Here is an 11,608-nt window from a genome sequence, read left to right as displayed (position 1 = left end):
CTATTGTAGCCATTGGCATATATGATCTGATGATACTATTGGAAGAATCTTGCAGTTGAAGATGCTTTATGTCCTAAAGAATGAAGAAATTTAAGCCACATGTGATAGATTTGAGAGGAGGACAGAGCAGGGTATTCTTTAGGGAATTCAGAGAATATTTTTTGTCCTTTTGAATTCAAGTTCTAACGATAAAAAGAAGCCAGAGAAAGAGGATGAAGGCAGTCTTCACCAAGCTACTTCTGAAAAGAATGAGTCTTCCCAAGAGACAGCCAAGGGTAGAAATACTGTGTCTTATATACCACCTGTTATGTATGCTTCTTTCCTGAATTTAAACTTTATAAAGTCAATAAATAAAACTACAAATGATACATCTGCTGCCTGGTACACAGGGAGCTTAGGAAACTCCTTAATCTCTAACCTTGGTCAGGTGAATTGTTTTATGTCCTGGTGGGTGTTCTAGTCTAAAATATCAAGAAAAAATATACTATTAGAGTAAATTAGAAGAACTAAGAAAGGAAAAAGTTAATAAAGGTTCTTACTACCTAATTTGAAGTTTTTATTTTGCAAAGCTCTCCTCCGGTCTTTACTCAAGTAAAATACATATTTCCATAATCAGTGTATAAGCAACCTTTGGGTTCCATTTTATTCACTTGTCACAAGAGTATTTCATTTTTTTTTCCTGTACTGCTATAAAATCTTCACATATTTCCTCTTTTGATAGATTGTTAATATTCCACCAAATTATATTTAACCATTTCCTGTTGAAAATGTAGTTTTAAAATTTTCACTATTATCAGTAATCAGTGAGCATCTTTATAGGCAGAACCTTTTCTTGATTGCTGACAAGATTCATTACTGCTACTGTAAATGTCTCTTCCATATTTCCTTTTGTGAACCGTCTGTTTCTTTTTCTGTTTATCTAGAAGTTGTCTTGGTGATGTTTTTATTGCTGAGAATGGCTACTCTAAATTGAACTTTTACTATGTGTCAGGTATTTCAGAAACGTCTGATTTAATAGTCACAAATACTGTATGAGGATGAGTATTTATATTTCAAAAACAGGCTCAGAGAGGATAGTTTTCTCAGGCTTACATAGGCAGAAAATGAAATTACACAGTGGGGATTTGAACTCTGGGTGGCTGTACTCCTAAGTCTGTCCTCTTTATTACAGTATGTATTCTATATATATTAATGGTTTGCCACATTTGTTGCAGACATTTTCCCATTCTACTGGTATTTTAATTTTAGTTTTTCTTGTGGCAATAAAAGCTAACTATATAGTCAAATTTGTGAATCTTTTATAGTATCTTCTATCATCTGTTTTATCTGTCTTTTCTGAAAATTCTTCAGTATTTTGGTATAATTGTGCATCTTGATTTTTTTTATAGTGTTAATCTAAGTCAGTATCAATTTATTGAATGCTACTTTATGGTTTGGGTGGTTATTTTATCACAGGCTAAAAATCTAATATATGTAATGTCTTCAGATTATTTTGAATCATTGAACCTTCTTCTTCTCTCCTATTTCCTTTATTGATTTGCCCTTTAGGCAGAAGATTCTGAAGAGTACTGAGGAGAAAGAACTGGAGAAAACAATGAAAATGCAACAGGAGGTGGTGGAGATGCGGAAAAAGAATGAAGAATTCAAGAAACTTGCTCTCGCAGGAGCAGGTCAGCTTGGTTCTGGTTGAGTGATGTATGAGGGGTGCTTCTCATAATCTTGGTAGGGTTTTTTGAAGTCTCTGAAGCAAAAATGGCTTTTTTTCTGTCAATAGTCAGAATAAAATGATATGTTTATTTAGAAGGCTGGACATGGGTACCATTTATATCCCAACGATCATTCCATAAAGCATTTTACATACACTGGTCCTTTCTTAGAGCATGCTGTTCCTGTCCACCTCTAATTATAGAAGTCACACCCATCTTTTGAGTGCTTTTTCCATGAGGACTTCCCTCATTTCTTCAAGTAGAATTAATTCCTCCCTCCTTTTTCCTTCTAATTCTATTTCTTTGTATTGGAAAAAGATGGGTCTAGGATTGAGACAGAAGATAAAGCAATTGGGCAGGCCAGTTTTTGGTGATTGTTCTCCCATTTTGTCCTAGCGGGAGGAAAAGAAAGCCGAGCAAACCAATCCAGTTGTAGTTATGGAGGAAAAGTATGTCTGAGGAAGCTGAAGGGGTCAGTTCTGCTTTGCTCTGGCATAGAGATGTTATTGGCTTAGTCAGAGCTTCAAAGCTCTGCTTACTGAGTTGAAAGAGCACCCCTGGAGTTTAGAGGGTTTCCCTTTTAGAGATGCTTAGTTAAGTGTGCTTTTAAAGTCAGTTCTTAGCTTTTCCTATTACATGTATTCTGGTTACTCTGTGTCTCCAGAGCTGTGACTACATCTGGGAATCTGGGAGAGATGAGATTCTTCTCCCCCATGCTACCTCTTCACAGCTTGCATCTGACTGAAGGGCGTCAAACCCGATAGTACTCCAGTGGGTAAAGCACATGTATTAATGTCCCTGGGGACTGTTTCAAATTTTGGGTTATATGCAAGAGAGTGAACAAAGTTAGATCCATGGTAATAGAAATACTAAAAGGACTGGATAAAAGGCGATTTACTGATGTTCTGTATTCTTAATGTTACTATGTATTTTGTTCTGTTCCTCACTCAGGGAAACTTGTGAAGAAGTCAGTGAGCCAGGTAACCAAATCGGTTGACTTCCACTTCTGCACAGATGAGCGAATCAAACAACATCCTAAGAACCAAGAGGAGTATAAGGAAGTGAATTTTACATCTGAACTGCGAAAGCATCTTCCATCTCCTGTAAGCTGATGGACTAAATGAATAGTCTTGTTATTAATTCAGTGAGGATTTCACATGTAGTATTTATGATCACACTTAAAATAGTGTAATTGTGTAAAGTATGTTTTTGAGTTACGATAGCTCTAAATCCTCACTTTACCCCATATTAGCTGTGTGGTAAACCTCTCTTTATAGGAAACATCTTCTTACCAAGTTGCTATGAAAACTGAATCAAGAATGTACATAAACATAGAGTTATATGTGGCAAATTGTAGGCACAGGGTTGTTACAACTTGTGCAGTTAAAAAATTCTTGAAAAAAATCTGTGTCTGCAAAATTATGTATAAAATATAACAGGGTTTATGGGAAAAATGGGTTGGAGCAGACACTCAAATCTTGTGCAGTTTTGTTACCAGAGCACTAACAAAGCAATTAGTAATCTTAAATAAAAGCTCTAATACTAAGAAATTCTACTTGCATTTGCAGTCAGCATCATTATTTGCTGAAATCAGTCATTTGTAGTCTTACGCCCTGGGGTTGTGCTTCTTCCTTCGAGATGTAGGTTCATGAAGAGTTTTGTTTTCAAACAGAGGCCAGGTTTATCAAAATTAACGATCCAAAGAGTAGACTTCCTCATCAGTCACTTTTGGGGACGACAGATGGAGAGGTTCTTTGATTAGGCAGCTGCCTGACCTGGTCTGTACTAAGAAGCCCAACCAGTTTTTTTAAATGGGATTAGGAGTGGGATATCTTTGCAGCTCTTTTCCCTTTTAATTCTAAGAATACTTGTGCTTGTTGCTTCCAAACATTAACATGCTTGGGAGAAATCGCCTTAAGGGCTATTGCAGAGCAGACAGTTAAGTGCTAGATCCTTTCTCCCTTTTTAAAAAAAATGGGAATAGACTGGTTATATCTCTTCTCAAAAACTGATAAATTTAAGAATAATAGTCTTAGCTTTACATGGGACCTTTTTTTTTGATTGTGTGCACTGAATATGTGGCTTGGGTAGATCTGAGTTCTTCCATAACACTTTATTTGGGAAACAATTTCTTTCTTTAACAGGCCCGAGTGATTAAGGGATGTACCATTATTAAGCCTTTCAACCTGTCCCAAGGAAAGAAAAGGACATTTGATGAAACATCTTCTACATATGTGCCTCTTGCACAGCAGGTCGAAGCCTTCCACAAACGAACCCCCAACAGATATCACTTGAGGAGCAAGAAGGATGATATTAGTAAGTTTCTTAGCAATATCATAGCTAACTGGAACCTCCCCTAGAATTTCCTTTGCTTACATCTTAAGTACAGATTTGCCTTTAGCTAAAATCCTAACTTTTAAACTAAAGTATTACATGTGCCTATATGCAGACAATAAATATATAGTTGAGCGTTTCCCAAACCACCTAGCTATCTTTCCATTTATACACATCAACCACCTTGATCCTCCTGGTCAACAATTAGCCAGGGAGAATTAAGGTAACTTGAGATGTCATTACGCATCAAGGCTTTCTTTGCCATATGCCAGTGTCATAGTATACTTACCTATAGAAAATGAAGACATTTCATTCATTCAAGGTTGTGTGCTTTTATTGAGTGATTCAACACATTTTTTTAGCAGTATAGTCCAAGTACTATGTTGGGTTTTGAGGGTATAGAAGTGAACAAAATGGACTTGGTATTACTGAACATTGAGTTTCCAGTTCAATGAGAGAGAGAAAAAGAAATACATCATTACAAATTGTGGTAATTGCTGTGAGTGTGGAGGGAGATATAAGGATCAAGGGAGGTGGAGATAGGTTGAGCATGTCTCTATGCTGAGAAGTCCCTGGCAGAGAAGGAAGTTGATGCAGGAGAGAAAGGACGTAACCAGTGAGTAGTCCCTGTGCAGGCAGGTAGCAGAGGGATACTTAGTACAGGTGGGATGATTGTTCTTTGAAAGGAGGATGGAAGAATGAGGAGTGGGTACATATGCTGGTGGGTGATGTGGTGATGAACACATGAGAGGATTCTAATCTAATAGCTTCTATATTTATAAAAATAATTACTATAGGAAGAAAGGTAAAGAAAGGAATTTGAAAAATGGAAGTGGTATAAAATAGTCTAGTGTATCCCTATAGCATTCTGGATAAAGCAGAATCTGGTGATCTCGCCTTTGAAGGTCTCATTTTTTTCCGCCCTTGCATAGAAATTGTTTAGTGCTGTGTCAGGTAGCTAGGCGAGTTCCTTTAAGTACAGTATTTTTTAATATTGTTATTATGTTCTAGTAGCTGATTGTCAATTCTGTATTATAAAAATACTGAAGTCTTCTTTTATCCTAATGGAAATTTAAATATTAAGCATGACCTTCCTAATTATATGTGACTCTTAGAGTCTGATATACCCTGCTCTTAGAATCTTGGTCCTGGTAAACAGAAAGAAAAATTGTTTTCTTTAATTTTTATTTAAAACTTTGTACAGTTATAGCTAAATAATGGCTATAGGTATACTTGAAGTCTGGCTTATTTCTAAAATAAGTAATTTGGTTTATCTCTTGCATTGTTATGTGATTAGATTTAAATGGGAGGGTTCATTCTATATAATTATGAAATTGGCAAGGTTGCTCCTGGCCAGGTAAATCAGTATTTTCAGTGAGTGGTGGTGATGGTCTTATTATTGATGCTTTGACATAGTTTTTTTGCTTTCTCCATTTGACTTTCTGTGAGAAGTGGTCTTAATGTTTTGATTTAGATGCTTTTAGGGAATTCATAAAATTGGGATTTATTACTTGGTCTTTAGAAAGGCCTTATTTTAAAGCTGGAATAACCAAAAATCTCATATGTCAATAAAACAAGATAGTTGCATTGTTAATAGGCTTGTTAGGCTTGTTCAGTTATAAGGAATCCATCAGACTATGGATTTTAAGTTCAGTATTTGACAAGAGTTTACCCAAGGGCTGCTTTCATCATATCCCTCAATAAAGAGTGATAGGAAAGAAGGGACTCAGTGTTTATCAGGTGGACTCATGAGAGCTGAGCTGAGTGGAGGGCCAGCTACTCTGTGGTTTGGCATCTCTGGACAGCTGAGCTCTATTCAGGTTGTAACAAGGTCTCAGGGAGCTGGGTGACTGTGATCTCAATTTACAGTGCTGTTACCCTCCAAATCTGCTGTGGCCAAGATTTCTAGAGACCCACAGACTCCTGTGCTACAAACCAAACTGCGTGCAAGGCCTGTGACCTGCAAAAGTGCAGTGGATCAGGAGGCCGAGGAGATCGAAAAATTGCAACAGTAAGTCCACTGGCAGTATTCGAGGAAGAATTCTGAGAATTTGCCTACTTTCATTTCAGTTCTGTGAAAGGGACTGTTGTTATTTTCCTTGCCGTGGGAATTTATGGTGATTGAATCATGGACTCTGCAGGCTGTGCTCTTGCCTCTATGATGAAAGCATTTTAAGTGGGAATATGGAGATGTCCTGGAGTATAAACTGGCAAAAAACTAATGCAAAGGTTGGGGTGGGAGTACTTACTTATGATTCCAACTAAGGGTTGTCCTCTGAGGTTGGATTAGGTAGCTTCTACCCTTTTATGGCTACCCAAGGGATTGTCGCAGGTATTGTTATCAGTGGAGGAAGTTGGAACTTAAAAGTGGGTAGCGCTGGAGTTTGTCCTCTGTATCCTTCCAGTCTTTTTTGTATTTCTTTTGAAAAAGAGGAGCTTCCTCTGTGAAGAAAAAACTCAATCTTTAGAGTGGTGGGAATGTTAGGACTGTCATTTATTCTTTGCTCTAGAGGTAGAGATAATGGCTATGAATAGAGTCGAAAACTGCCGTGCATGATAGCTAATCTTAATCATTATTATTTTTCTGTTTTTGGCCTCCTTCATGTGGTTTTCATTTTATTAAAATAATTTTTTTTGTGGGTGTCATTTAAACTCTTACCTTACAGATACAAATTCAAAGCACGGGAACTTGATCCCAGAATTCTTGAAGGTGGACCCATCTTGCCCAAGAAACCACCTGTGAAGCCACCTACTCAGCCTGTTGGCTTTGATTTGGAAATTGAGAAGAGAATCCAGGAGCGGGAGTCAAGGAAGAAACCCGAGGATGAACACTTTGAATTTCATTCCAGACCTTGCCCTACCAAGATCCTGGAAGATGTTGTGGTAAGGATGTTTAAGGCTGTGCCTGCTGGCAGAGGTGTCCTGCTCATGACCCAATACCCATCTGTCTGCAAATAAATGTTGGAGTAGATAGTATGATCAGGCATCATATTTGGAGCTATAGGAGATAAAGAGATATATTCTTAAAACCAACTCATTTTTAAAGCAGTTTTAAAGGGAACATTTAAATCACTATATAAATGGAAAACCAGTACTCTTTGCCATGAATAACAATAGTAGTAGTTAATATTTATATAAAGCTAATTATGTGCCAAGTTTTATGCTAAGCTCTTTAGTTTATGTAATAACTTACTTAATTCTCAAAATAACCCTATGAGATAAACACCATTATCAGTCCATTTACAGCTAGGAAATAGAGAGGTTAAATAACTTGCCCAAGATCACCAATTAGCCAATGGTGCAGCGGGGTGTGAATCTAGGCACTACGGTTCCAGAGTTTGTACTCTTGTATTAAAATAGAAGAAATTTTGTGGTTCTTAAAAAAAAAGGTCTACATTCCACCCTAACGTCCTCTTCTCTATCACCAGTTGAATTCCATTTTTAGAAACACTGATTTAGGAAATTGGTTTGGCAGTTTGTTGTACTTGGAAAGTGCTAGGGTGAAGTGATAAGTGGGGAAGGTGACTAGAGTTCATTAAGAGTTAAGTGAGATCCTAGGGTAGCCTTGTACCAGGTTATGCCTTGTTGAGAATTCTGGGTAAACAGATCAGCAAAGCACTAGGTAAGTGAGGAAGGTGCAACTGAATTGGTATGGCATGCTGAAGCGAGTGTGCCAAATCTAGCTGGTTCTCAGAATCCTCTGGGGATCTTATTACATAAACACATTCCTGGGCCTCACCCCTGGAGTTTTGATTTGTTAGGTGCAGCATAGATTAGAGAGCTCTGGTGAAGAGCTCAGGGTCTGACACTGAGTGAGCAATCCGGTTGTTAATAGTCATACCTGTCATTTTATTGCATGCTTACATTGTACTGACTGTTTTGTGTAAATTATCTTATTTATTTCTCATAACACTCTTAAGAGGTGGGTTCTATTTTTATCCCCATTTTTCAGATTAGGAAATACCTACTTAGAGATGTCCAGTATGCAGAACTAGGATTTGAATTTGTCATCTCCTTAAACACTATTATTCTGCCCCACAGTGCTGACTGTTATCATTTATTTTGGCAAATGTGGGGGTTTTCTTTGAGTTTGATGTTGGCAGTTGACAGCTCTCCCTACTAAAATTTCTAGTGATTTCACTTTAGTGCTTTGTTTCTAGAGAAGCAAAGCATAGAAGGAGACATTAGATGTATTCTCTTCACCCTCTTCATTTTGTGGAAAGGGAGGCTTTGGAAGGGAAATGTGTCTTGCTCATAGACACATTTTTAGGTTGGTGGCAAAACTGAGATTAGGTCTCTTAACTTCTAGTCTTGAACTCTTGTAGCAGAACAGAAGCAGCTGCCTCCAGAGCCCAAATGCTGCCTGTCTGTCTGCCACATCATTGCCCTTCCATGTCCCCCAGTGTTAAAGCTCTCTTTCTGTGCGTACTCTGCTGTTTTATTCCGTGTGTTTCTTCTGCTCTCTCACTTGTGGTTGATAGGCGGCAGAGAGACAATGGGGCTGATGAGAGATGGGCTTGGGAAGCAGTGGGCCATGAGGCAGAGATGAAAAAAGGGCTCTTGGGGCAGAGGTGAAGTGATGAAAGCCTTGAGCTCAAGGGTGTGAAATGTAAACTTGGTGCCCACATCTAGTGGGGAGCTGAGGCACCACAGAGGTGCATGTGGTGTCCAGGAGGCCAGGGAGTAATTTTAGCAGCGATATTTAAGGGATGACTTGGGGAGACAGCAGGCTTTTTTTTTAATACTCCCTGAGATAACATTGCTTCACAGTAACTTCCTAACTGTTCTGGGACAGGCCTGAGAACTTGTCCCAGGGCACTTGGGGGCATGTTCTGCCTTAGAAGGAATTATATCCCTAACACCCCCACTCTCCATACTGGGCTCCTTTTGCTACATGCATCATCTGTCCACCACATAGCTTACTTCTAACCATTTCATCACCCCTTTAGAGATAAACCTTCCCTGAGCTTCCCATTGAAGCTTCCCATGTTATCTTTAGCTCCATTCTGTTGGGTATCTTCATAGCACTTGTGAAAATTAGGAAATACATTTGGTCCTTGAACAACAGGGATTTGAACTGCACAGGTCCACTTGTTGCACATTTTTTCAATAAATACTGAAAAATATTTTGGAGGTTTGCAACAATTTGAAAAACATTTTTTTTTCCTCCAACTTACTTTATTGTAAGAATACATGTGGCACATAAAACATGTTAGTCAACTTTATGTTATCAGTAAGGCTACTGGTCACCAGTAGGCTATTAATAGTTAAGTTTTGGGGGAGCCAAAAGTTATACATAGATCTCTGACTGTGTGGGGGGTCAGCACCCCTAACTCCTGTATGTTCAGTGTCAACTGTACTTGATTTACTTTTTTACTGTCTCTTTCCTCCACTGCGATGTGAACTTCCTGAGAGCAGGGACTGTGTCTATATTGTTCAATTCTGAATCCCCAGCACCTGGCCTCACGGCATAGACGCTCTGATACTGGATAGCTGAGTGAATGACAGTACAAGCTGAAACATGGCAGTCCATGCCAAACACTGGGAATTCAAAGCTGGGAGAAAACACAGCCCTCTCTCTCAAAACTTTCGCAACCTAATAGAGCATATTGGCATGTAAACAAAGGACCATAATATTAATCTTCACATGTTCATGGAACAATTACTACTTCTTGTAGGTGCTGTGGAGGATGCAAAGGAATGCAAATGGCAATATCCCTGCCCTCAAAGAGCTTATAACTAAGAAAAGTTAAAATAACAAACAAGAAGATGTCTCTGTTTCTAGAAACCCAATGTCCTTTTTTTATATCTGATTAAATCTCCAGTTGGCTTTGATTATGGTAGAGAGTAGTTGTAGATGGGTGGTTGCTGCAAAGATTTTTTTCATAAGTCACCTTTTCCTCTCCCCAAACTAATTACGAAGATTGATCCTACTTGTAAATATCTCATGGTTTATTTATCAGATTTGCATTGCTCTTCATTCAAAGGGCACATCTCTGCTGGGTGGGTGCAGAGAGAGTAGAAAAATAAGAAAGAGGGATAAATAAGCCCTCATATATTTATTTCCATTATATTATTTCATGAGAAGAAAACAACAGAAATAAAAAACCAAGGCCTAGAAGGCTATCCACTGTGCCCAAGGTCACACAGATTAGAATCGGAGCTGGGCTAGAACCAACCTCTGACTGCTCAGTATTCTTCCCACTCCCACAAGTCCTGAGTATGTTCAAGCAAGAGACTGCTGTCCACTTGTCTGTGTTGTAGAGCAATAGGTATTTGTTGTTTTATGGTAAGCATTATTTGAAAAGCCATTTCATGGACTTGAACACTCTAATTACAAGTTCTGCCCTATGGAAATGACCCTGGCTTTCCTTAGAAAACATGTAGGAACTTTCATAGCAGAAGGAGCATTCCCTTTATGGTGGTTACCTTGGGAGGGTATAAATTCTTTCCAATGATAGTGTGCAAAGCATTTTGGAAAAGCCACTTGTCTTGGATCCTATGGCACAGTCATTTGGAGCTTTTCAACAATGCCAAATCTTTGTATTTTAAAGATTAATATCCTTTCAGGAGTAAAGTCATTTGGAACTAAAACTTCTGAGTAGTAGGCCAAGATAGTAAGAGCTGGAAACAGTTTTGTTTCATTAAAAGTAGAGATTGAGTGACTACCTTGCATGGCCCCAAACCTGGTTTTGAAAGCCACTCCCAAGAAAGACATTTCACATGTGTTCTGAGCAGTGGCAGCATTGTTAAGATTAAGGAGTTTCCCAAGGTATAAGCTGGAGTCCAAGAGCCTTAGAGTCCAAGGTATAAATTCTGTTATTCATTCTTCAAACATTTACCGAATGGCTTGTATTTGCCAAGGTCTGTGTTAGCTGCTAGGAATTGATAGAATAACAGTCTTCACTCGAAGCACTCATAGGCAGCTCGGAGACGAACATCTAAACAAGTGCGGTGAAGTTCTGTATATACTATTACTGGGAACTATATACTAGGGAAAGAGGGGTCAGATCTGTAGGTTCTGGGAGTTAGAACAATCTATTAAAAGAGATGCTTCACTGAAGGCTTTAAAAGAAGGGTTAGGTGCTTCCAGGCAGCTGGGGCATTTCAGAGAGAGAGAACACAAGCAAAAGTATTGAGATGAGAATCAGTGTTACATTTTGGCAGCTGCCAGTAGTTTATTGTGGTTGGAGGGTGGGACATGAGGCTGGAGAGTCAGGCAGAGTACCAGATTATGAAGTGCCTTGTACTTTGTGCCAAGGAATCTGTTGTACTGTTGTAGGTAGGCAGTAGAAGCCATTAAAGAATCTTGAGTCAGTAAGTAACATGATCAGATGTGTTTTGGAAAAATAATTCTGACTGTACACAGAAGAGAGATCGGAATTTGAAAAACTGTTAGAAGGCTAGGAGAATGGTACAGGTAATAGATGATGTGGCCTATGTATGGCATGGTAGTGAAAAATTACAAATCAGAATAGAGAGCTTGTGAGGCAGCATGTGCCTGTGAGTGTAACAAAGGAGTTACTGAAGATGTCTCAGGCTTGATTTTTTTTTTTCAATTGAGCTGG

General features: G+C 38.6%; 1 protein-coding gene and 1 long non-coding RNA gene across 11 annotated transcripts in view; one reads left to right on the top strand and one right to left on the bottom strand.

The window, feature by feature from the left end:
• Window positions 1–11,608, bottom strand: part of LOC118969813 (uncharacterized) — a 38,570-nt gene that overhangs the window by 4,890 nt on the left and 22,072 nt on the right. For 3 of the 4 annotated variants that reach the window (XR_005057629.2, XR_005057631.2, XR_005057630.2), the window contains exon 4: window positions 6,290–6,482. The exons of the other annotated variant lie outside the window; for it this stretch is intronic. This is a non-coding gene — a long non-coding RNA (uncharacterized lncRNA). The remainder of the gene's footprint in view (window positions 1–6,289; window positions 6,483–11,608) is intronic. 4 annotated transcript variants of the gene reach the window in all.
• The window catches only part of TPX2 (TPX2 microtubule nucleation factor), a 65,185-nt gene that overhangs the window by 45,021 nt on the left and 8,556 nt on the right, over window positions 1–11,608 (top strand). For all 7 annotated transcript variants that reach the window (XM_073236755.1, XM_073236754.1, XM_017653708.3 and 4 more), the window contains 5 exons: window positions 1,549–1,670; window positions 2,658–2,809; window positions 3,851–4,022; window positions 5,910–6,051; window positions 6,707–6,923. In XM_073236755.1, the coding sequence (XP_073092856.1) occupies window positions 1,549–1,670; window positions 2,658–2,809; window positions 3,851–4,022; window positions 5,910–6,051; window positions 6,707–6,923 (805 nt within the window). The remainder of the gene's footprint in view (window positions 1–1,548; window positions 1,671–2,657; window positions 2,810–3,850; window positions 4,023–5,909; window positions 6,052–6,706; window positions 6,924–11,608) is intronic.

This window comes from Manis javanica, chromosome 5, assembly GCF_040802235.1.
Source record: "Manis javanica isolate MJ-LG chromosome 5, MJ_LKY, whole genome shotgun sequence".
Classification (NCBI taxonomy): Eukaryota; Metazoa; Chordata; class Mammalia; order Pholidota; family Manidae; genus Manis; species Manis javanica.
This window is presented reverse-complemented; position numbering and strand designations above follow the sequence as displayed.